The sequence below is a fragment of the Myxocyprinus asiaticus genome, chromosome 30, assembly GCF_019703515.2.
Source record: "Myxocyprinus asiaticus isolate MX2 ecotype Aquarium Trade chromosome 30, UBuf_Myxa_2, whole genome shotgun sequence".
In the NCBI taxonomy this organism is placed as follows: Eukaryota; Metazoa; Chordata; class Actinopteri; order Cypriniformes; family Catostomidae; genus Myxocyprinus; species Myxocyprinus asiaticus.
Window position 1 is genome coordinate 11,532,776 of NC_059373.1, and position 25,646 is coordinate 11,558,421.

General features: G+C 38.2%; 1 protein-coding gene across 2 annotated transcripts in view; it reads left to right on the forward strand.

The window, feature by feature from the left end:
- pleca (plectin a) overlaps positions 1-25,646 on the forward strand; it is a 136,034-nt gene that overhangs the window by 103,597 nt on the left and 6,791 nt on the right. For both annotated transcript variants that reach the window (XM_051664420.1, XM_051664421.1), the window contains 28 exons: positions 322-399; positions 504-596; positions 3,816-3,982; positions 6,589-6,704; positions 7,060-7,166; positions 7,552-7,671; positions 7,967-8,062; positions 8,169-8,296; positions 9,279-9,372; positions 9,512-9,666; positions 10,767-11,118; positions 11,621-11,698; positions 11,833-11,994; positions 12,196-12,300; positions 12,518-12,613; positions 12,716-12,841; positions 13,061-13,213; positions 13,617-13,771; positions 13,991-14,117; positions 15,469-15,652; positions 16,433-16,590; positions 18,334-18,512; positions 18,694-18,832; positions 18,933-19,289; positions 19,472-19,555; positions 19,643-19,747; positions 19,933-20,031; positions 22,042-25,386. In XM_051664420.1, coding sequence (XP_051520380.1) covers positions 322-399; positions 504-596; positions 3,816-3,982; positions 6,589-6,704; positions 7,060-7,166; positions 7,552-7,671; positions 7,967-8,062; positions 8,169-8,296; positions 9,279-9,372; positions 9,512-9,666; positions 10,767-11,118; positions 11,621-11,698; positions 11,833-11,994; positions 12,196-12,300; positions 12,518-12,613; positions 12,716-12,841; positions 13,061-13,213; positions 13,617-13,771; positions 13,991-14,117; positions 15,469-15,652; positions 16,433-16,590; positions 18,334-18,512; positions 18,694-18,832; positions 18,933-19,289; positions 19,472-19,555; positions 19,643-19,747; positions 19,933-20,031; positions 22,042-25,386 — 7,158 coding nt within the window. The remainder of the gene's footprint in view (positions 1-321; positions 400-503; positions 597-3,815; positions 3,983-6,588; positions 6,705-7,059; positions 7,167-7,551; positions 7,672-7,966; positions 8,063-8,168; positions 8,297-9,278; positions 9,373-9,511; positions 9,667-10,766; positions 11,119-11,620; positions 11,699-11,832; positions 11,995-12,195; positions 12,301-12,517; positions 12,614-12,715; positions 12,842-13,060; positions 13,214-13,616; positions 13,772-13,990; positions 14,118-15,468; positions 15,653-16,432; positions 16,591-18,333; positions 18,513-18,693; positions 18,833-18,932; positions 19,290-19,471; positions 19,556-19,642; positions 19,748-19,932; positions 20,032-22,041; positions 25,387-25,646) is intronic.

The window sequence follows — 25,646 nt, forward strand, 5'->3', positions numbered from 1 at the left end:
AGTCTTAGAGAAAAAGCTGCTTTATTCTACATTGATGAGCGCTGCCATGTTAAGATCATATGACCAGCCGAATATTACTGGCTTGATCTCAATAATTATCTGTAATTTGACACTTTCACTGGCGGAATAAATTAATCATGGCTGACAGTAAATAGTGCATTTTTACAACGACATCTGTAACTAGGTGTCCTCGCAACATAAATACAAATGTTACTTAGTGTACCTTTAATGTATTTTTTCTCACACACTTCTCCTCATGGTCACATCTGTTTCTTTGAGAACTCATCTTCCTTACTGATAATCTCTCCATTTTTTTTCCAGCCCAGAGAGAAGGGCCGCATGCGCTTTCACAAACTTCAGAATGTACAGATCGCACTGGACTTCCTCAAACACAGACAGGTACAGTGGACCAAACACCTAATACATTTTTTTTTTTACATATTCTTGAACTTTGTTTCTGCCATTGTCTTGTTGTTTTCAAACAAGCCTCATTGTTGCAACAGGTGAAACTGGTGAATATCAGAAATGATGACATTGCGGATGGAAATCCCAAGCTGACCCTCGGGCTGATATGGACCATCATTCTTCACTTCCAGGTCTGGGGTTACATTGTTTCCTTAAAGAAATAGTTCACCCAAATATGACAATTCTGTCATCATTTACTCACCCTCGCGTTGCTGAAAAAACAGAAGGAGCTAATTTCATAAATGCCACTGTTCTGCTCAGATTTGATTGAAACATATCACCATGAATTGCATCCTAATTTAATGTATTACAGTTGTCTGTTGTTCATATTTCGGCAAGCCAAAAATCACAGACAGTCAGCATAACATCATCGATACGACTCCAGCAGTTAAATTAATGTCTTGTAAAGCAATACAGTTGCTTTTGGTGCGAAGAAAGATCAATATTTAAGTAATTTTAACTATAATCCAACACTTCTGGTAAGCTTCACAAGAGGGTGGAGATTATGCGGTCTCTCGTGTGACGTAGTCGCGTTGCCATATTACGGACGTAATCTCACATTCTTCACTCGGTTGAGACATCCAGGATAAGCACACAAACACACCATTGTGAGTAAAGAAACAGATAAATACAGATCAAAACCAAAACCAACCAAGCAATGGTACAGCATTCCTCCTCCTCATTTGTAAACACTGCTGCTCTTCCGGCTGTGACGCACGTTCTCGCGTGTTTCAAGTGCCAATGCGATTACGTCACACGCGCATACTGCTGCTGAATGGAAGCGTGATTTAGAGTTTAAAAAAATACTTAAATATTTATGTTTTTCGCACCAAAAGCGATCGTGTCACTTTATAAGACATTCATTTAACAGCTGTTGTTGTATGGATGATGTTTATGCTGACTGTCTGTAATTTTTGGAGCTTCAAAAGTCTGATCACCATTCACTTGCATTTTAAGGACCTACTGAGCTGAGATATTTTTTAAATTTTCTTCAAATGTGTTCTGTTGAAGAAAGAAAGTCATACACACCTGGGATAGCATGAGTGTGAGTAAATAATGAGAGAATTTTCATTTTTGGGTGAACTATCCCTTTAAGTCGGCTAGTAGGACACTGCCTTTACACGCTCTCTTTGATCTTGCGTCACTTGATTGACAGATTTTTTATGTAACTTTTCATGGTGTTGTCTCTAATCTCGCTGCTATTACAACAACACAGGCATGTGTGCAGACTTTTGATTGGGGTTACTTCAAGGCATCACCGAAATGTATATTATGTTACATTAATACACTTACAAAACTACTTTTGTAAGGATTGCAGTTTGTACAAAGTAACTAAGTCTCAAGGGGTGGATCAGCCCAGCCACAAAACAGAAAAGTGTTCATTGCTTTATTTTGCATACGTGGACTCATTAAATTGTCTATGAACTTGTTTTCCATTCATAGGAAAAATGTTAGACAAAACGAAGAAGACAACCAACAGAAACGTTCTTTTGTCCCTGGTACAGATGGTTGGTTCTCTATGCCAAGGCAATATTATTTTTGGATTGCCGGCACAATGTTTTTCTCTCAATATGGAGAGACTGGAGTGCAGTTACTCAAATTTTTGTATTAATTCAGTTTCTTTCCGAACAAAAAATGGAAGCAGCCTCCTTTTTTGTCACATTGGGCCTGTGGGGAATTAAGGGCCAGGAACGTGTCCATTTCAGTTGGTGACTCACTTCTTCCCTTAAGGAAGTGGAAGCAGGCACATTGGCATGGTGGTTTGGTGACTCATAAGACCAACCATATATTTTTGGTTGTGCAAATGTTGGGTTGGAAATCGAGAACTGGTTGGTCCTTACCCAGAACTGGTTCCAATTCCATTATACAGTATATACAGTATGTTTTTCACAGAAGCAACATCTGTATGAAGCCAGGAACAACAAAAAAGATTAAGTGCACCATACCATATGCCACTAATCTGTGTAAAATACTGTGTCAAAACTCCACAACATGTGTTTTCTATTTGAAATGAACAACAGTTTTGCAATTGTGTGTTGTGTAGACTTGGAGAAAATACTTTCTCACTGCAAAGTGTTCTACTTGCATTAAAAAGAAGCTTAAACGTCTATCTTGGTTCTCGTAAAGCTAGACTGAGACTGAGAGGGTGGAGGACGTGTTTCCATGATGTCTGAGTCACTGTGTACATCCTCAGTATAAGGAGTTTTAGATCGACCAGACTTCCCTATAAAACAGTACTCTTATAATAGGAGGAAACTTGATTTTAGCTGTTGGGTGGTTATAACCCACAGGGGAATCCTGACGATGAGTCACCAGAGGAACATATGCATGCAAAATCACAAACTTAAAATTGAACAAGCTTCTTTTTATGAGTGAATATTATGATCACTGTCAACCACAAGTCCATTCTATCATAGCAACACCAGTGAGGGTATTTGAGGTATTCTTTTCTTTCTCAATTTAAATTATGAAATGCCATGTCAATTTCCCCAAGCATTATAGGGTAGTGTTTCATTATTGGTAAAGCAGCAAATTGCACATTCAAAACTATGAAACTATGCATTCTTTTCCTTAAAAAGAGTACCAGTAATTCCCTTTTGGTAAACTGAACCATTCATATGAAGCAAATGGGGTGGATTACAACTCTGGTAGTGTTAGTTAAGTCTTTAAATGAATCTAGGTTTTTTTCCCCATAAGAAATACTATAGTTTGTTTATACAAACCATAGTTACATTGATTTAACTATGGTAAATATGAACCAGCCATGGTTTTACATGTGGTTACTATGGTCAAAGCCTTTCTAGCAAGTCAGTCCACAGTCGGCCATCTTTGGAACACTCTCGGGAGGCTATTTCCAGTCATGCCAGTGCACCTCGTATCTACTTGAATGGGGGAACACTGAAATCTCAAAAATGGTTGGTTAAGATTACGATCAAAGACCACATTTTAAATCAGCAATTAAATCTGATAATATTGGAATCATAAATTGTGCTTCTTTACCTCATATTACGCTAAAACACGCAATTTTCCTGGCTTGTATACTGTAGCTAATGCGCATGCACGCTAGTGAGTTGATTGACAGGCAATGTCTGTATCTAAAAGGTGATTGGCTCTTTTACCTGTAAGGCGGGACTTCCTTTCTACATCCGTTGACTGTGGGTGTTCCAATTTCTCCCATTCATTTGAACAGAAGTGGCCCATCTCTGCTAAATTATCTCTGCTATGGTCTTACTACACAAACCTCAGTTAAACCATTCAAGAATTATGGTACATTTTTCATAAGGGCAAGTTCAAACACTTATTTTGGAATTCCTTGCTGACAATTGCCATGCCTTTCTTTGCTCCATCAGATCTCTGACATCCAGGTGAATGGTCAGTCAGATGATATGACCGCCAAGGAGAAGCTGCTCTTGTGGTCTCAACGCATGGTGGAGGGCTACCAGGGCCTGCGCTGTGATAACTTCACCACCAGCTGGAAAGATGGCAGGCTCTTCAACGCCATCATCCATAAACACAGGTAAAAGCAAGTCAGAGTTATCGCCTTGGGGCTAACATCAGACACGTTGATCCATGGTGCTCAAATGGGAAATATGGGTTCAAATCCAGCTTGCATCTTGTCCCAGTCCCATTCCCCCATCTTCTTCCCATAATTTCCTGTCATTTCTCCACTCTGTATCAATAAAATTGCAAAAAAACAAAAACAAAAATTCATTTAAAATAAAAGGTGTTTTTTAAGCTCCAAAATGGTCTCAATGAAAACAGCACCTGAGATAGGAGAAATACATGGCATGAGTGCTTGTATCTCTAGGCTCTAGCAGACAAGTGCATTTTTGAGGTTCATGTCTTAACTTGCTAGCTCAGTATGTCTATCCCAGACTCCTTCTGCCCCTTGTTGTGCTAATTCCTGACTTTAACTAAGAAATTTTAGACAAGAAACAAGACCAGCCATGCCATTTCTTAAAGTTTACTGACCTGTTAGTGCCTCCATATGCATACTTTTCAGTGTCACTAAAACAAGAAACAAGAGCTGTCATTCTTCAACTTTAGAATCACTGACCCTTTAAAAGCCTTCATATGAATACCACTCAATCACACAAACATTCGCTTTGGTTTAGTATTATTTAGAATTTCCAGGATTAATTGGAAGTATGCTTGAAATGGCATTTAGGAAAAGAAAAATATGAATAGAAATGGGAATCCTGAAATGAGGGCGTAGCATGTTCTATCTGAAAGGATCCCCAGCGGGTGTGTTTTTTTTTTATCATTCAGCGTGTAGCTGCATAACTTAGGTGTACCCGACTCTCAGGCACCAAATTTAACATCCAGATGTCTCTAAGATTTGAGCAAATGAGGAGCAGTTCACTTTTCCTCTCTCTTCCAACTTTAACAACAACACAAGATTAGTATGTTATTTTGACGTGCTGTAAAGACGAAATACCAGTGGAGGGTAACAGGACTGAAATGGAGTTAGCTGAAGTTCTTGAAACTTGATGAGTGACACAACATGGAAGGTGTATTCTCTGAGGATTAAGACTGTTTATCGTTGGGTTTGGAAAGGGATTATTATTGCTCAAGAAGCTGTAGTTCTAGTGTAGAATTCTGTAGACGTTACTAAGAATAGGAAATCACATTTACGATAAAGGAACAGATTGATATGTCAGTTACACCAGACATCCAGCACAATGTTTAGTCGGAAGAAGAAGTTCCACTCCAAGAGGAGTCGTAGCAGCTCATCCAGCCATGGGTCATTTAGTGACCTGGAGGACCGGGTGGTCATGCTGTGTGAGGATGTTCCTTCAGAGACCTCTTTTGATTCAGGCCAGGGGTCCTTCAGTCCTGGAGCCTGCTCAAGTGGTGGATCCCAGAGTGGAGATCTTGAACAGGGCATGGAGCAAAGATCTCCCCCACTGTGCAAAGACAAGTTCTCTTACCGAAAGGTGTACATCTCAGATGTGGAGCCTCCCTGGGGCCAGCCATGCTACCTGCTCACCCAGAGAGTCAATCAATCGTAAGAATGTTTTGTGCTGCCTTCTGCTTAAAGAAATTGTAAAAAAAAAAAAAAAAAAAAAAAAAAAAAACATTATTAAAAGAGATCAAAGCAATTCTGTCTTTGCATTGTCATCATAGCTTTGCAGTATAATTGAAATTTATAGTTTGTACAGTGGCTCACAAAAGTATTTGGACACTTAAACATTAGGTAACAAAATATAAAACACAAAGATTGAGAGTATGCACTATTATCAGTAGCCAACCAAAATAATTTTGATTCCTGCATTTTTATTGATTTTTTTTCAATATGAGGTTCTCCATACTTACTGTATTAGAGGCTATAGGGACCTGTGTGTACATGTAGTGTTTCACTAATAATTGTTTTTTGTAGAGCTTGCTGTTGAGTAAGTGTTTAGCCATATAACAAAGAGTTTTTTTTTTTAAAGCTCTGTGAATGGGAATACATGCTCATGTCTTTGCCTGCCTTGTTGCTGGCGCATCTCTCATGTTCACACTGCCTCCAGGTTTGGCCAGACAGTGACAGCTGTGTGCCCAAATAAGATCAGAGGAAAATTCCAAAGATTACCAAGTCATACCTGTTTTTTTTTTTTTTCTTTTCTAAAAGCATATGGAAAAATGTTTCTTGCAGCATTACCAGCAGTAGAACTTTTATAAACGTGGAAAAACACCTACACGTGAGCACTTACACAGGGTCTGTGACAGTTTTTCCAAACATCCTTGTCTGCCATTGGTTGGAAAAAAAGATGGAACCACCCCAAACACACACCATTGCTTGAGCCAGTGTTGCTACTGTATGTTGGACTGGTCACGATACTCAAAAAAACAGAGTAATGTCTGACAGTGCCACAGTATTTACACTTTTTGGGGGAATAAACCAACAAATGGCCCACTGTACACATTAAGCTTGGATAGGAGAAATTATTTTAACACCGCAGAAGTTGCACGCATCATATTTTAGTTATGTTTGTTTCAGAACATGCACTGACAAGGACCCTTATACAATGGTTTCTAATATCCTATTTAACCAGTTATAACGTCCACATTGCTGTCAATGTCCAGATTTATCTTCTCTGTGTCTCCTCCATTAAAATCCTTCTTCCTGTCTCTTTCTAGGCCGAACTTGATTGACATGAATAAGGTGTGCAGACAGACCAACCTGGAGAATCTGGAGCAGGCCTTCAGCATAGCAGAGAGAGACCTGGGTGTCACTCGCCTGCTCGATCCAGAAGGTAAAACAATGGGGAGAGGATCCTGTAGTGACGCTAAAAAATGGTCCCTTTAGGCACTTTTTGGGACTGCTGGGTACTACTAATAGATACGTCTTGTGACACATAATTGCAAAGAAAAGCATATAAGAAAAAAACAATATAAGAAATATGTAAATTAAAGGCTTAAAGAGATTCTTCTGTATTTCCCTTCAAAAGATTTTCTCATATATATATATATATATATATATATATATATATATATATATATTTTTTTTTTTTTTTTTTTTTTTTTAATATATAATCAATAGATTTACTAGATCTTGAGGGATCTTAGTGGATTTTACTTGTGTTTACTTGGATTTTTCTTTTTCTGCAGATGTGGACGTGCCACACCCAGACGAGAAGTCCATCATCACGTATGTCTCCTCTCTGTATGACGTAATGCCCAGAGTTCCTGATGTTCAGGATGGCGTGAAGGCCAATGTGAGTGTAAAAATGCAATAAATAAATACGCAAAAATAAATATATGTAGTATAAACAAACAAATAAACTAAATTATTAAATAAAAAAATAACTCACTATCTAAATAAATGTAGGTAGGTTGGTAGGTATTAATGTATATACAGTACAGGGGCTTAACTCGTCAGACTATACTTTCTCAGATTTATATGTTTATTATTGATGTTTTTGTTGTCTATTGTTTATTTATTATTCTCTTACATACTAAAGATACTGTGGGAGTTTTATTGATCTGAAAAAGGATATTACAGTATTTGCAATCAGAGTATGTACTACAATACACTGTCTGTGTTATATAGTTTTAATATGTGATTATATAAATATTATTATTTGAACACTATGGGTACAGGAGTTGGAGTTGCGCTGGCAGGAGTATTACGAGCTGGTGACCATGTTACTCCAGTGGATCAGACATCACATCATTGTTTTTGAGGAACGAAAGTTCCCCACCAGTTATGAGGAGATTGAGGTCAGTCCCTAAATTAATAGGTTGGGTCCCAGCATATTATCCATAATCATGTAGGTGCATATTTGCATGTGTGCTTAAGATTTGGTAATTCTGATTAAAGTAATTCTAATTTCTTATTTACCAGTTAGCTAAGAGTTGTGTATTGGTGCTTACATCTGAAATGTACTATTCTGTCAACTTTAATCAAGAATAATAAGTATTGTGATATTAATTGTTTATTGTTCTCCTGCAGTAAAACAATCCAAGTTGGTAGCTGATAAATTGTATGTCCATTTTTCTTTTTCTTTTCCTGTAGGTTCTTTGGCGTCAGTTTCTAAAGTTCAAGGAGACTGAACTACCAGCCAAGGAGACTGACAAAAATCGCACCAAGCTCATTTACAAGTCTTTGGAGGTAAATTAAATTCACCACAGGTAGTAATTACCTTTTAAGCAAGCATACAGTGCCAGCCTTTTGGGTTTTTACATGACACATGACACATAGGTTTGTTTGGAACCAGGGTGCAGTGCAGACGGGAAAGATTAAGGTTCCTCCTGGTTATCACCCCATTGATGTGGAGAAGGAGTGGGGACGTCTGCATGTGGCCATTCTGGAGCGAGAGAAACTTCTGCGCTTAGAGTTTGAACGGTGAGACCATGCTTCACTTCATATCTTTGTGCTGGCTTCTCATAAAGTTGTTCAAACGTTTATCTATATGTTTGCTTTTTCAATTACTTATTTAAATGATTTCAAATAATTGAATGGTGGAAGTTTACAAAAACTTCCACTTCATTAATAATATCATTAAGATAATAATTTATACAACAATAATGAATTGTCAGATAATGAACATAATAAATATAATGAATACTTAAATTAAGAAATGAATAAACAAAATAAATAATGGATGCAATTTAATATAATCTTACACTGAATAAATGAATGTGCAAGCACTCAATGTAAAATTTGTATCAATATATTGTAATGCATATTAAAATATTTCAGTGTAGTTTCAATGTTTTGTTTTTTTTTTTTTTTTGGAATGTCACAGATATTTTGTGTAACTTAAGCTTCTCTGTTCCAATCTATGCATTAACTTTACATTACTCTCTAATGCTCAGCTGTTAAAATGGCATTATCGTCCAAAGCAAATGCATTAGGAATGTTTTTATTGACTTTGTCATGTGTTTGTTACTAAATGGTATTTTACAAACCTCAAGCAAACAAGGAATCACTTTTAGAAAGATTTGTCACAAGACAGTCTGGCTGCTGCTCTGCAGAAACTTTATGAGTCAGTGATCAGTTATAGCAGCACTTCTGAATATTTGATTCTGTGCATCTTCCACTCTGAAAACTTTCCCTGGTCTGGGATTTATTATTATTAATATTATTAATCATGGCTTTTATGAATGACAGCCATGGATTGGAGTACCTGCTCCACCGAAGGAGGGTGTAAGTGGTTCTTCTGACTTCTTAATTGACTTGTTAAATGCTTGTAAATTCTGAATATTGTTTAGTTCAGCCATTATCCAATCAATGTATTCTGAATATTACAGGGCCGTTATCCGTTTTCTTTAAAGTCAATTATGTCTCTTGTGTTTGCTGATATCTGTTTTCGTTATGTGTGCAGGTTGGAGCGTTTGCAGAGAATAGTCAGTAAGGTACAGATGGAGTCAGGTGTGTGCGAGGAGCAGCTCAACCAGGTGGAAACACTGTTACAGACGGTGAGACACAGACCTGTACTGTACCTTTGACAAATATTGTATAAAAGAAACTTTAAATCTGAGACTCACAGAATGCCTCAAGAAAATCCTGTAGCATTCATAAGCAAATAACATTTATAAATATTCCCTTCTGTTATAGGATGTACGTCTGCTGGGTGCAGGAAAGCCCCTCCAGCACGAGTCTGAGATAGAAGCCGATCTTAACAAGGCTGAAAACATGATCCGATACCTTTTCAATGATGTGCAGTTACTTAAAGATGGACGCCACCTACAGGCAGAACAGATGTACAGAAGGTCAGTATGATATTTTACTTTCATACCATGAAGAAATACAGAGTGAAAACTAGATCTGTGTTGTTTTTGCTCAATGCAAGTATTTAGGTTTAAGTGCAATACCCATAATACAAAAATATGAATGATGCTGTGCCTTTTTTACTTTTTTCGTAACCTTTTTTTTACATTTGTTGTCACAATTTCTTTATTCCTGTCACATGAAAAAATTATTACTGTTGTGGTATGGGATTATTTAGGATTTTTAAATAAAACAATTGTACATATAAAAAGTTCATTTGACTAAATTCAGTAAATCTTATTTCACAATTTGTCTGGTTTTAGCCATTTAAAGGTGCACTCAGTAATTTTTTCCATATTTAAAAAGTTTTACATATTTGAAACATGTATAAAATCATGACCACTCATGTGAGATGAAGAGTTCACTCATATCAGTAACCTTATAAAAGCTATTTTATTCTACACGGAGGAGGGACACCTCATGGGGGCAGCCATGTTAGCATCACATGACTATCTTAATATTACTTGCTTAATCTCAGTAACTGCCCTGTTATTGGACACTTTCACTTATAGATTAAATTAATCCTGGTTTACTGTGCATAGCGACATTCTACAATGGTATTGGCAACTAAAAACTACTGTATTTGAAGGTGTCAGTGTAAGCCATACTTCGACATACTTAAAAAAATTACTGAGTGCACCTTTAAGCAATATAAACACCATTGCGAGTGTGATATTTCTGTTATGCCATATCTCTATAAACAAAATATGAGTGACTTACGTTTTAGACACAATATGGTCAGTTAATTAGTGTATTTTTGCTCTCTAAACAAGTAGCTAAAGCATGATGCAATGTTGCATGTTGATTGTCATGTAGTATGCAAGCCTGTCTGGAATGCCGCTAACACAGAGAAGTGGAGTAATACAAAGAATGAAGCATCCCAGTGCTGTTTCACTAAAAATCAGCACTCTTGAAATATTGCTTGTCCAATTAGATTAGAGGATCTGAGCTAATTATTGTATAAAGAAATAAATCTAATTTATCCCCACACAACATTTTCTTCGTAACAGCAACAGTAGCTGTCCTCTGTCTTCTCTCACAGGGTATACCATCTACACGAGCGTCTGGTTAACCTGCGCAGCGAGTTTAATCTCCGTCTGAAGTCTGGCGTGACTTTGTCGCAAGTGCCCATGACGCAATTGCCCATGACCCAGATCTCCCACGTCCAAACACTGCAGCAGTCTCCCCAGCGTGTCAGACCTGAACTAGATGAAGTGACTCTCAAATACATCCAGGACCTTCTGGCATGGGTGGAGGAGAACCAGAAACGCATCGATGGTGCAGAATGGGGCGAAGACCTGCTCTCTGTGGAGTCACAACTTGGTAGCCACCGTGGCCTTCATCAGTCTATAGAAGACTTCAAATATAAGATTGATCGTGCACGGGCTGATGAGGTACTTCAAAGCGTAAATGTCATATGTGTTTCTATATTTCATTTGTCATAAAGGCGACAATTTCTACACTTTTATTGGATTTAATTGTTTCCAACTGTAATGTTAGTCGAGGTTTCTGCCACCAAAATAGTCATAATTGAATTTCAAATGATAATTTTATTCCCTCTCTTTGACCCTTTGAATTGATCAGCCTGGTTTGGTACTGTACCTTTTAGACTTCCAGATGTAAATGACCTCTGTTCTGATTGGCTAACCTCTTTGTATGGAATGAGTAACAATAGCGTTCGGTATAGACTTTTATGTAAATGCATTTATGCCAGACTATAGCAGTAACACATACTGTATATTTGAAAACAAGCAATATGGTTCTCAATAAATAATACATAGGTAGAATGTAAAAATCTCCAGTCAAAATGAATTCCATTTGGGTGACAGCGAATAAATGTCTGAAACTGCACTGAATATCATTTGAAAAACAAACATAATTTTCTCTCCTTTTCAGAATCAGCTGACCCCTGTCAGCAAGGGAGCCTATCGAGAAAACTTGGGCAAACTGGACCTGCAGTACGGCAAACTGCTGGTACGCTTTTGAAATTAGCATCAATACACAACAATTTCCATCGATACTATATACCAGTTTATTTATAACATACAAAGCCTGATGAATCAAAAGAGCTGATTTGTTGTTTAAATATTGTCATTGTTCCACCTAAGAACTCTTCCAAAGCACGGCTGCGCAGTCTGGATCAGCTACATGCTTTCGTTGTGGCTGCCACCAAAGAGCTGATGTGGCTGAACGAGAAAGAAGAGGAGGAGGTGAACTACGACTGGAGTGATCGAAACTCCAACATGACCGCCAAGAAGGACAACTATTCAGTAAGACCATAAACACTTCTGAATTCTACCTTTACTAAGCTGGCTCCTGGTGTCATGGTGTCCTTTTTTTAATTACAAATAACTCTCCATGCTCTGGTTTTGTGTTTAGGTGAAATTTTATTGAATTTGATATCAATATACACACACAGTCAGATAATACAGGGCTCAGTGTTTAATGGAGATCGTGTTTGTGTGTTTTAGGGTTTAATGCGAGATCTTGAACAGAGAGAGAAGAGGGTAAACAATGTCCAGGCAACTGGAGACAAACTGCTGAAAGAGGGTCATCCTGCCAGTAAGACTGTGGAGGTACGGAATATTTACATTTACTCATATAGTTATATGTTTTCGCGAAGTACTACACATACAGAGTTTCTGCTCTTATTGAAAGTCACTGTATTATAGAGCTGAAAAGTGATAATGACCAAAAGTATCAAGGAATATGATGTCAATGTATATATTTCAACAGAAAATTCTGGGTTTTAATGGTTGTAACTTTAGTTGTTTGCAAACTATTCCTCTGTAGGCTTTCTCTGCAGCTCTTCAGACACAGTGGAGCTGGATCCTTCAACTCTGTTGCTGCATTGAGACTCATCTCAAAGAAAACACTGCTTACTTTCAGGTGCATACATCACAGCCTTATGCATGTTGATGTTGGGTTTGTCCAACTGATATAATTTAACTGAACTGTTTTGATCTCCTAACCATGTCTTGTGCTCTACAGTTCTTCTCAGATGTTAAAGATGCTGAAGAGAGGATGAAGAAGATTGAAGACATGATGAAGAAGAAATATGTGTGTGATCGTTCCATCACAGTCACACGGCTGGAGGATCTGCTACAGGATGCAGAGGTGAGTCTTAACGTGACCATGTGTCTGATTTTGATTAGCTTGATTTTACAACCCAATAAACACTTATGTTTTATAAGAAAATGCACTTTGTTTTATCATAAAGACCTTCAGGTTTTATAAAAACAGTCATTAAGGATGGTTTTGTCTGTTTTCAATATGCAAAGTTTTTAGAATAAGGAATCGATCATGGTATTTTTTCCATGTTCCTTTGGCCTGCAGGAGGAGAAAGATCAGCTGAATGAGTTTAAGACACACCTGGAGGGTCTCAAAAGGAGAGCCAAGACCATCATCCATCTGAAAGCAAGGAACCCTGCTTACCCCGTCAAGGGCAAAATACCCGTTCAGGCTGTCTGTGACTTCAAACAAATGGAGGTAAGACAGAGAGAGCCTGTCAGTTGTTTCCTCTTGTCTATGGGAAATAAAATGAATCAAAATTAATTACTCTTAACATAAAAGTACCAAATCACAGCATGGCAACACCATTGTTTTGAACGTATTCAGTGGCATTCTGTGAAGTACCTTGAAATATCATGGTACATGCAAATCATTCAGAACCACGGTATAATCATCTTTTTACCATGATACCACAGTTATCAAGCTTTCAGTGAAAACAATAATATTTCATTAAGTAACCAGCATCACCCATTATCTTGATCTTTCTCTTAATCACTGCATTTAACTAATTCAAAATGTAATCCATTTAAATCACCAGAGATCAAGATATGTATTTTCTGTTAACAATACCATAATAACATTCTTCATTATTTGGGCCCAGATAACAGTACACAGAGGAGACGAGTGTGCCCTGGTGAACAACTCCCAGCCGTACAAGTGGAAAGTGCAACACTCCAGTGGGAATGAAGCCACAGTACCGTCCATCTGTTTCATAATCCCTCCCACCAACAAAGAGGCCGTGGACATGAGCTCTGGGTAACTCAGAACAGCCTAACCTCATTTAACTTCCATTCCTTGAATTGGCAGCACAAACAAATTCCACATATTCCTTTTATCTCCATCTTTGAGATCTGGCAGAACAGATAGGTGGTTTGTTGTGATTCATGTAGGCAAAGGTTGCAATATAAACTGAATCCTTTTGATCAGTATTTCCCTTTGAATCTTTATTATATTTTATTCTGTTTTAATCCTCAGTTTGGATGCAAGTCTGCAGGGGCTGATGGTTCTGTGGCAAAGGCTGCATGTGGATATGAAGAGCCTGCTGTCCTGGCAGTACCTTATGCGACATATCCAGCTTATCAACTCCTGGAACTTCATCATGGTAAATAACATACACTTTTTAAGTCTTTACATGAGAGGAATAATTCCACCTACTGAATATGAACTAGTTAATTACTTATTTCACATATTACAGTGGCAGTCCCCTGGGAGCAAGCTAAGGGCACAGTGATGAAACAAAATTATTGATGAAAATGTCAATTGGTTTCCGAAGATCATCATGATGATAATCAAACTATTTAGCTAAAACATACAGTACTGTTGACAAAAATATGATGAGAAAAAAATAACACTGCAAGGTATTAAAAATGTCCTAACAATATTATAGAGGAAGAAAATGTAAAAAGAATGTATTCAAATAATCATAGCATGTTGGGGATTCATCTACTTTAGTTCAAAGAGCTGAACACCAGTAAACGAAACCGCTTTGCTAGTGGGTTAGCTTACTTAAACACATCCTATATGAGCTTAATCAGCTATATGCACAAGGTAAATTTTATATTACACCTTACACCTGTGCAGACAATGAAGTTAATTATATGGCATTTCAGTCAGAGTAAATTGACAAAAATTCATGAATATGACATGTTGAAGTATTGAGTAAAATTAAAGGAATTTTTCATCAAAAGACAAACTCTGTATACAAATCTATATGAAAAAGCCAGAGGCTATTTACATTATACGTGCAAATAGCGATGGATGTTATTTGCACCCCAGTGTAAATACTAGTGGCAGATACAATTTGTAACCCTAATGAAATACTAACATACAATATAGGAGCATCACTGCAGCATGTTTATTGTATTGATTTAGAGTCCCACAGACACACTTCACCAACCCTTACCCTAAACCTAACCTTCCCTTACAAAAAATTCTATGGTTTTACTACAGTAACCGTAGTATCGTCATGGTATTTTGTTGTAAAATCATAGTAACCACAAAATTAAACATGGTTACTATATTAAAACCATATTACTGTATTAACACCATGGTTATTGCATTAAAACAATGGCTTCTGCCAAAAAACATGCTACTATAATATTACTAAAACCATGGTAACTCCCCAACTTTCACCATGACAAAATCACTGTTAGGAAATGAACATTTATGTTAATTTTTATGTATTATTATAATTAGTATTAAACAAAATATTAAGAGTGGAGACAGGAAACAGGATGGGAAAAAGGCTTGACTCATCCGCACGAAAAAAATCACATCATTGTTACTCCCCGCACCACTGTATCGACAATAGGGACGTAAACGTATTACCTACCTGAGATGACACTTACACTTTAATGACACCCATTTCATTTTAGTCAACTTTACTAAGGATAGAATCTGCAATGGCCTTTTTTTTGTGACTGGGCATTATAATTTTGCCTAATTTTGTATAGTTCAAGTCTCTGAGAGTGGAAGAGTATCGAGTGGCCCTGAAGAATCTGGAGCTGCACTACCAGACCTTCTTGCGTGACAGTCAAGATTCTGAACTCTTCGGTGCTGATGATCGCCTGCAAGCTGAGAACAGTTACGGCAAAACCACTCAGCACTATGACAACCTTCTACGCTCTGTTGAACAAGGTGGGTGTCAGGTTAAGTCAGTGTGTTTGTTCAGATGCATACTGTAGAAATCATCCATCACTTTGAATGTTCATCAAAGGGATCTGACTTCTCTGAATGCCTGAATATAATTGTGCACAGACAAAAATATCGTGGCCCCTGGAACAACCCTTCAAAGCAGTGATTTTTACACATGCTTGATGCAATACAATAAAAGCATTATGGATAACCATTGTAGAGGTTTCAAGAGCTTTAGTCTTCTGCTTTAGCTTTACATTTCTGCTTTATCAAGTGCTTTCATAACAGCACAGTTTGAAATCCTGTGAAACCCTGGGTAGCAAAATTGAAACACAACTCCCATCTTGACTGTAAGAATTATTTTTCAGAACCTGTTTTCAGCCCAAAGGACAATGCTGCGGGTAAAGATCACTGAGTGGATTTGGTGATTAATCAACTGCAAATTACTTAGTGTAGTTGTTTGTTTCATAATTTAATATGCATTTTGCTCTCATCCACATTGACTGTTAATGGGACAGTGTGTACATATGCATTTTATGGCATGTTTTTCATTCAGCATTTCATTCCATTTATTTACTTACCTGTTGATGGTTTGAAATGCAGCATGTTTGCATAAGAATGGGCAAATTAATAGATTTTTTATTTATATAACATTAATAGGGTAACATGATTAGTATAGCACCAGCATGTGTTTGTACTTTTGACTAATTTAACTTTCTACGTTTTAAGTGATTTTGGATTGATTCCTGTGCTGTTTTTACACAAAATATTTCAACTCTACAGGGGAACAGGATGAGTCAGTGTGCAAGAGTTATATTACACAGATAAAAGACTTGAGGCTGAGGCTGGAAGGCTGTGAGTCCCGCACAGTTAACCGTCTCAGACAGCTGGTTGACAAGGAGCCTCTCAAAGCCTGTGCACAGAGGACCACTGAACAGAAGGTGTGTAGAAAACAACTGTGTTAAATATCAGTTGGTTTATACATGGTATACATGTGAAATTGACATCTTGTTGATGTGAAGTAATGCCTTAAATCTCAAATTAAAGCTTGTGCATGCTTTCTATGGTCTTGAAAGCGGTTACCTTTAGTCATGTTGTAAGTATGAAACTTTTAACAACAAAAAAATCATTAATCCGCCACTAAATCCACTATACCGGGTATAAATTTGACAGCCCTGTGATTCTTCACCTACAGCACACTTATATACATTGTAATAAAACATTCTGTAACGCAATAAACCCATACTTATTAAATATCCACCTCATTTGCTAAGTAATGAACTGAGGAAACAAGAGTTTACTTGTAATGAATGTAACTCCAATACACAGTAATTTGGTTAAAATTAGAAGGCCAAACTTCTGTAATAAAATTTTGCATGCTTTTTTAGAAATAATTTCATTAGACTTGCTTAAGCAGAGCTTTTAGAAACACTGTGTACCAAAGTTCTCTTGACTTCATATTGGTCTATACAGTAGAGGCGCATCTAAGACTTCGGGCTCTATTTCTGTGACTGCGCTTGGTGCAGCGCAACAATTGTGCAATACATCTTATCCAGTTTTCATGAGAGCGCTAATTCTAAGCACAATTTTCATGCCAGCGCAAAGTGCAAGTGGGCATGAATAGGAGTGCTTGCACTATCTGTGGGTGAATGTGCGCAACTGTGGGTGTATTGCTTGTTAGTGAATTGGCACAAAGCGCAATTTGCTGTTTTCCTGAAAAATAGATCATTGCAGTAAGATGTCTGAGAAACACATCTTATCTCAGTGCAAAGTCTAAAATCAGTTCCTGAATTTGCAGTTTGAGGATTCCACCAGCAGATTAATTTAAAATCCTATCAGTTACTTTTAAACTATCATTTGTTTGTTAGTAGATCAATAAATTAAATAATAATACATTTATTTTGTTTAGCACCTTTCCAGAACTCAAGAACGCAGTACAGATATTGAACAAAAAACATTTAACAGAGAAACATACTGTGTGTATATATATATATATATATATATATATATATAAAAATTGAACAATGTGAGAGCAGCAAAGTATCAGGTGTCCCATAACACCGTCAAGAGTGCAGGTGAGACAGGCCGATAGAGAACACATACATCGCAATCCGGAGGCAGGAGGAAACACAACATCCTCTTTAGTATTTCACTGCTAAATAGCACTGGGACAGTGGCAGACAAAACGTAGTTATTGTGCAAAAATTTTCCTTATTTTAATTATTCTATTGCATTACATACAGCCCATTTACACTACCCGATTATTATGAATAGGCTGTCTTCATCTATATCGATATTGCTTGACAGGGAATGGAATAATTAATAGGAAGCAGACGGTGCAATAACCAGAGAAAACCTCCTAATTAAAGTGCACTTGACCCAGCCAGCTTTGCACGTGCGATTTCACCAGCCCACTTCCGCCTAGACTTTGCACATGCTTGCACGAAAATACCAAAACACCATGGCCATGCCCACTGACTTTGCACGTATGACATATCACATAGTGCTGCACTTAAATCTATAATCTAGACTTAGTGCTCTTAAAATAGGGCCCACCATATACAGTATTGTAACTTTTTAAGCCAAAAATATGCTGTGTATTCAGCAAACTTTACAGCTCTGTACTTATGTACTTTTTCACTTCTAAACACATATGTATGGTGTATTCTCTCTCTGTCCTACAGAAAGTCCAGTCTGAGTTGGAGGGTATAAAGAAAGACCTGGACAAGATGGTTGAGAAGAGTGAAGCAGTGCTGGCCACCTCTCAGCAGTCCAGTTCTGCCCCAGTCCTGCGTACAGAGATAGACATCACCCTGAAAAAGATGGAGCATGTCTACAGTCTATCATCTGTGTACCTGGACAAGTCAGTTCTAAATCTTAATCTGTCAGTTTTCTTACTTAACAGACATATATAGATGATTGAAATGTTCAGGGAGTAAAACTGTCTTTTTTCCCTCAAGTCATCTCTTCTGTGTTTAAAGCAAGATAAGAAGACCTTCCTTTCTTATACAACCATGCTGATCTTGATATTTTTGTCTACAAAGGCTGAAGACCATTGACATGGTAATCCGCAGCACACAAGGAGCTGAGGACGTTCTCAACAAATATGAGAACCAGCTGCGTAATGTGCAGAAAGTCCCTGTTAATAAGAAAGAGCTTGAAGCCAACCGAACACAGCTCCAGGTGCAACATCTCTCCCAAACAAATTCAGATTTGCACTGAATAATTGTATTGCAAAGCATGTGTGGCTTCACAAACATCTCACTCTCTTTCTCTATCCCAGAAATTATACTCAGAAGCAGAAGACGAGAAAGCCACCTTTGACCACCTGGAGGAAGAGCTTCAGAGAGCTACGGCGGTGAACGACCAGATTTCTCGGCTGCACAGTGAACGTGATATAGAGCTGGAGCACTACAAACAGCTGGTGGGCAACCTGAGGGACCGCTGGCAGGCTGTATTTGCTCAGATTGAACTGAGACAGCGAGAACTGGACCTCTTGAGCAGGCAGATGCAGGCCTACAGACAGAGCTATGACTGGCTTATTTGCTGGATAACAGGTGCCAAGCAGAGGCAGGACAAGCTCCATGCTGTTCCCATTGGCGACAGCAAGGCCCTTCAAGATCAGCTGACCCAGGAGAAGGTAATATCCACCCTTCCATCCATCCCTCAATGCAGTTAATACATTATAAATAGATTTTCTGAATTAATATGTAGACTGCTTTTACTGCCCATACTTGTATAATGATACAGAGTATTAGGCAATTGCCTCTGAATCACCAACGAGGTGCTCTCTATTTTTTTTTTTTCATGTCCTATGTACAGAAACTATTTGAAGAGATCGAGAAGAACAAAGACAAGGTGGATGAGTGCCAGAAATATGCTAAAGCTTACATTGATGCAATAAAGGTGTGTATGAATTCAGCTTTGAACATGTTTTACCATAGAAATCCAAATGATTTATGAATATCAGTTTAACTGAATTTTCTTATTCAGGATCATGAGCTCCAACTGGTGACATATAAAGCCTTAGTGGAGCCTATTGCTTCCCCTCTAAAGAAAACCAAAATGGAGTCTGTATCTGATGACATCATCCAAGAGGTACCTCATCCATCAGAGCCCTGTGTTTTTTACCAGTACACTTGTATATCTAAAATCCACCTCTCTTTGACGCTCATTCTATAAATGTATTAATTTCCATGTTTATAACTTATACTGTGACTGTTATTACTCTACCTTGCCTCACATTTGATATGGCAGTAATTAAATGTGAAAATGTTTTCCAGTATGTGACTCTAAGAACACGCTACAGTGAGCTAATGACTCTCTCAAGCCAGTATATTAAATTCATAATTGAGACGCAGCGTCGTCTAGCGGATGAAGAGGTAAGTCTCAAAACCTAAAATAAAAAAATAGTCTAATTCTAACATTTTAACTTACTAACTTGAGCTTTTGTAGTTTAATGTATGGACATATGAAATATCTGTTTATTTCTATATGCAAACCATATGAGACACAGTTACAATTTCATTTTATTTAAGTTGTATAAAGCGACACATCAGTGAAGGCAGAGTTGAAGTATGTTGCTGTCAATCATGTAGTCAACGTGAAAGTTATGAAAATCCAAAACACTGCAGATTGCAAACAAAGTGCTCACCAAGGTCTTAAATGGACAGTTCAGCCAAAAATTAAAATTCTTTCATAATTTACTTAAAAGTAGATGTTTGGCAGAATGTTATCCTCAGTTACCATGTGGTTTCATTTTATGGGGAAAAAAGATGCAATGAAAGTGAATGGTGAGGTTCAGGCTTATATTCTGCCTAACATCTACAGTACTTTTGTTTTTCATGGAAGAAAGAAAGTTATACATGTTTGAAACAACATGAGAGTGAGTGAATGGCTACAGGATTTTCATTTTTGTGTGAACTAACCCTTTAAGTTATGCTAATGCTAGTGGTGCAGCACATTCCATTTCTATCACAGTGTATGTCTCTCATTATGTGTTTACCACTATATTGAGCTGAGTTTTAATACCTCTTCCACTATTGTGAGCTCTAAGTTAGCATAGGTACCCTTCTGCCTGAAGCAAGCTTAAAAATCCTTAGCCTGAAAATTGTATTTGTGCATGCACACTCCTAACAACAGGCACCATTGCATTGTAAATGATGCTGCATTCTTGTTCTGGTTTAATTTCCTGGATGGATACCATATGTTGCTCTCCTGTAAACAGAAAGCAGCATTCTTTCCCATTTTTCCTTTGTGCTCTGGTTGTTGATTTCCACTTTTGAGCAGTATGCTTCAGCCTGACTGTCACCCCTTTATCTGTAATTGTTTTCTTCTGCTACCCATTTCATTTCTAACCTTTATTTTCTGTTTGCTTCTCTTAACCTCTTTGCCAGTGCTTTATCATGATGATTTTTTGTCATGTTTGGGTCCTAAAGAGGTAAATTGTCCACTAAAATGCATTTTCATCCTTTCCCCAAATTTAGTATTATTATAATACTAAATAATAACATTAAAAGTCTGTAATTAAAACTCAGTAGAGGATGAGGTCTAATGTTTATTTAAGAGATTATAAGCATTAGTTGAACTCACTTACCCCTGTGGCATTCATCAGATCATTTTTTTCTTGTGCACACTCTCTATATGTATGTTCTCGTCTGGCATTAGTTAATTTCTCATATTTCCTATGCTGCATCACTAAGCTATTTTGTCATAGGCTTAATAATACCACAAGCATTAAAACACCCTTAAAGGGATAGGTTACCCAAAATGGACAAATCTGCCATCATTGATTCAACTTATGTTGTTCCAAACCCATATGACTTACTTTCTTAATTTTAGGTTGAATAAATGATGACAGAATTTGAATTTTTGGATGAGCTATCCCTTTAACCTTACACCATGCAAATTTGCCTTGCTGCAATCCACACTAATGCTTTTTCAAAATAATAATGCCTCCATAATGCTGAAAAGGCTAAATTCCAAAATTTGCCAAATTTACTGAACTATTTAAAAAATTCTTCGTGTCTAAATTTACAGGATAGACCAGAGTTCCATTTAACTATGAATTCATGTCTAGTGCTAACACCTCATTAGCATGAAGCCATTTGTTATTCCAGCTGTAGTGTTGTTTTGTGAAGTGATTGTGTCTCATTTTGTGTGCCATACATTGTTTCTGTATATTGTCCCTCATAAATCTTCTTTAGTTACATAAAATGTTTTACTATTTAGCATATCTTTTAGAATAACTTCATTTATCTATGTCCTTGTACTTACATTTACATTGACTTACAGTAACTTATGTATCTGTAATCTTCTGCAGATACAATATCTAACTCCTCAAAACTTAACCTGATCTTTATTTCCCCTACTATGTACTTCCACTAATACAGAAAGCTGCTGAAAGACTTAAGGAGGAAGAGAGGAAAAAACTGGCCGAGATGCAGGCCGAGCTAGACAAGCAGAGACAGTTAGCAGAATCTCATGCAAAGGCTATTTCAAAAGCAGAACAAGAGGCAAATGAGCTGAAGATGAAGATGAAAGATGAAGTCGAAAAGCGACAGGACGTTGCTGTTGATGCTGAGAAACAAAAGCACAATATCCAGAAAGAGCTTCAGGAGCTTAAAAGCCTTTCAGAGCAGGAAATCAAGTCTAAAACACAACTGGTAGAGGAGGCCCTCCAAAGCCGCACCAGAATTGAAGAAGAGATCTGTATTATCCGGCTCCAGCTAGAGACAACAACAAAACAAAAAACAACTGCTGAAACAGAGCTTCAGCAGCTCAGGGACAAAGCAGTAGAGGCCAACAAACTGCAAAAGGCAGCCCAGGAAGAGGCAGAGAAGCTTCGGAAGCAAGTTGCCGAAGAGACTCAGAAGAAACGCAATGCAGAAGAAGAGCTTAAACTGAAATCTGAGGCAGAGAAGAGGGCTGCTAAAGAGAAGCAAAAAGCCCTTGAGGATCTCGAGAAATTTAAGCTGCAAGCTGAGGAAGCAGAGAGGCGCATGAAGCAGGCAGAGCTGGAAAAGCAGAGGCACATTCAAGTGGTAGAGGAGGTGGCTAAGAAGACTGCAGCCACCGAACTTGAGACTAAACAATTGTCCTTGACAGCAAAACTGGAAGAGTCACTCAAACATGAGCAAGTAATGGTCATTCAGCTGCAAGAAGAGGCGGAACATCTAAGAAAGCAGCAAGCCGATGCAGATAAGGCAAGAGAGCAGGCTGAGAAGGAACTAGAAACATGGAGACAGAAGGCCAATGAAGCACTCCGACTCCGGCTCCAGGCAGAAGAGGAGGCCAATAAGAAAACTGCAGCTCAGGAGGAGGCAGAAAAACAGAAAGAGGAAGCCAAGCGGGAGGCAAAGAAGAGGGCAAAAGCTGAGGAGGCTGCCCTTAAACAGAAAGAGACTGCAGAAAAGGAACTTGAGAATCAAAGGAAAAAGGCTGAAGAAACTGCTCAACAAAAGCTTGCAGCAGAACAAGAGCTTATTCGGTTAAGAGCAGATTTTGACCATGCTGATCAACAGAGAGCTGTCTTGGATGATGAGCTCCAACGCCTCAAAAATGAAGTCAACGCTGCTGTTAAACAGAAGAAGGAACTCGAAGAGGAACTGATCAAAGTTAGGAAGGAGATGGAAGATCTTCTGCAGCTAAAATCCAAAGCTGAGAAAGAGTCTATGTCAAACATTGAAAAGAGCAAACGACTTCTTGAATCTGAGGCAGCCAAGATGAGGGAACTTGCTGAGGAGGCCACTAAACTGAGGTCAGTCGCAGAAGAAGCAAAGAAACACAGGCAGGTCGCAGAGGAAGAAGCAGCTCACCAGAGAGCAGAGGCAGAAAAGATCCTCAAAGAAAAGTTAGCAGCCATCAATGAAGCAACACGTCTAAAAACTGAGGCTGAGATTGCTTTGAAAGAGAAGGAAGCTGAAAATGAGCGTTTAAAAAGACAAGCTGAAGAGGAAGCTTACCATAGGAAAGCCCTTGAAGATCAAGCAGCACAGCATAAACAAGCAATCGAAGAAAAGATTGATCAGTTGAAGAAGTCCTCAGACACTGAACTAGACAGGCAAAAGAAAATCGTTGACGAAACCTTGAAGCAGAGGAAATTGGTAGAGGAGGAGATCCACATTCTTAAACTAAACTTTGAAAAGGCTTCGACTGGCAAACAGGACCTCGAACTTGAGCTCAACAAACTGAAGAGCATTGCAGATGAGACCGAGAAGAGCAAAGCAAAGGCAGAGGAAGAGGCAGAGAAATTCAGAAAACTTGCTGTGGAGGAAGAGAAAAAAAGGAAAGTGGCAGAAGAGAAGGTGAGAAAAATCCAAGCTGCAGAAGAAGAGGCAGCAAGACAGCACAAAGCTGCTCAAGAAGAGGTGGAGCGTCTCATAAAGAAAGCAGAAGAGACCAAGAAGCAGAAAGAGAATGCTGAGAAGGAAGCAGAGAAACAGATCCTTGTAGCTAAAGAGGCCGCACAGAAGTGCTCTGCTGCTGAGCAGAAAGCCCAAGATGTTCTTCTCCAACAAAATAAAGATAGCATGGCACAGGATAAACTCAAGGAAGAGTTTGACAGGGCAAAGAAACTGGCACAAGATGCAGAAAAGGCTAAAGACAAAGCTGAAAAAGAGGCTGCCCTGTTACAGAAGACAGCAGAGGAAGCAGAGCGTCAGAAGCAGGCAGCTGAGGCTGAAGCTGCCAAACAAGCCAAGGCCCAAGAAAATGCCGAAAAGTTTAGAAAAGAAGCCGAAAAAGAAGCTTCCAGACGGGCTGAGGCAGAAGCTGCTGCTTTGAAACAAAAACAAGAGGCTGATGATGAAATGGCTAAGTACAAAAAGCTTGCAGAACAAACCCTGAAGCAGAAGTCTCAGGTTGAGGGAGAGTTAACGAAGGTTAAACTGCAACTTGATGAAACAGACAAACAGAAATCTATCCTTGATGATGAGCTCAAGCGACTTAAACAAGAGGTCAGTGATGCTATGAAGCAGAAAGCTCAAGTAGAGGATGAGCTCTCTAAAGTCAAGATTCAAATGGAGGAGTTAGTGAAATTGAAACTTAAAATTGAGAAGGAAAATCAAGAGCTTATGAACAAAGATAAAGACAATACAAAGAAACTCCTCGAGGAGGAAGCTGAGAACATGAAGAAATTGGCAGAGGAGGCAGCAAAACTCAACTTAGAGGCTCAAGAAGCTGCAAGGTTACGGCAAATTGCAGAGTCTGATCTTGCCAAACAGAGGGAACTGGCTGATAAGATGCTTGAAGAGAAAAAGCAAGCCATCCAGGAAGCAACAAAATTAAAGGCTGAAGCAGAAAAGCTCCAGAAACAGAAAGATCAGGCACAGGTAGAGGCTCAAAAGTTGTTGGAGGACAAAAAGGAGATGCAACAGCGTCTGGAGCAGGAGACCGAAGGTTTCCAGAAATCCTTAGAGGCTGAACGCAAGCGACAATTAGAGATTACCACAGAGGCTGAAAAACTGAAGATCAAGGTAACACAGCTAAGTGATGCTCAGTCTAAAGCAGAGGAAGAAGCCAAAAAATTCAAGAAACAAGCAGATGAAATCAAAGCCCGTCTGCAAGAGACAGAAAAACAAACCTCAGAGAAACACACTGTTGTTGAGAATCTGGAAGTGCAGAGGTTGCAGAGCAAAAAAGAAGCTGATGATCTGCGTAAAGCAATTGCAGAACTTGAAAAGGAAAGGGAAAAATTGAAAAAAGAGGCAACTGACTTACAAAAACAATCAAAAAAGGTACTGTGTTATACAGAATGTTGTTGAACTGTAGTCTAGTTTTCTCTTAAACCCCTTAATTAACAATTAACAGTTTTTATACAACCTCCAAAGTTTTGTACATGTAAATTGCACATTGCCATACAAAGTAATAACAAAGCCTGCAGTTTTCATGGACAAAGATGTTCTGGTCACCTTTTACATCACACTGTCCATGTTACAGTCCAATTATTTAAGTACTGAATAAAACTATTGCATACTATATATTTAGTATTTAATAT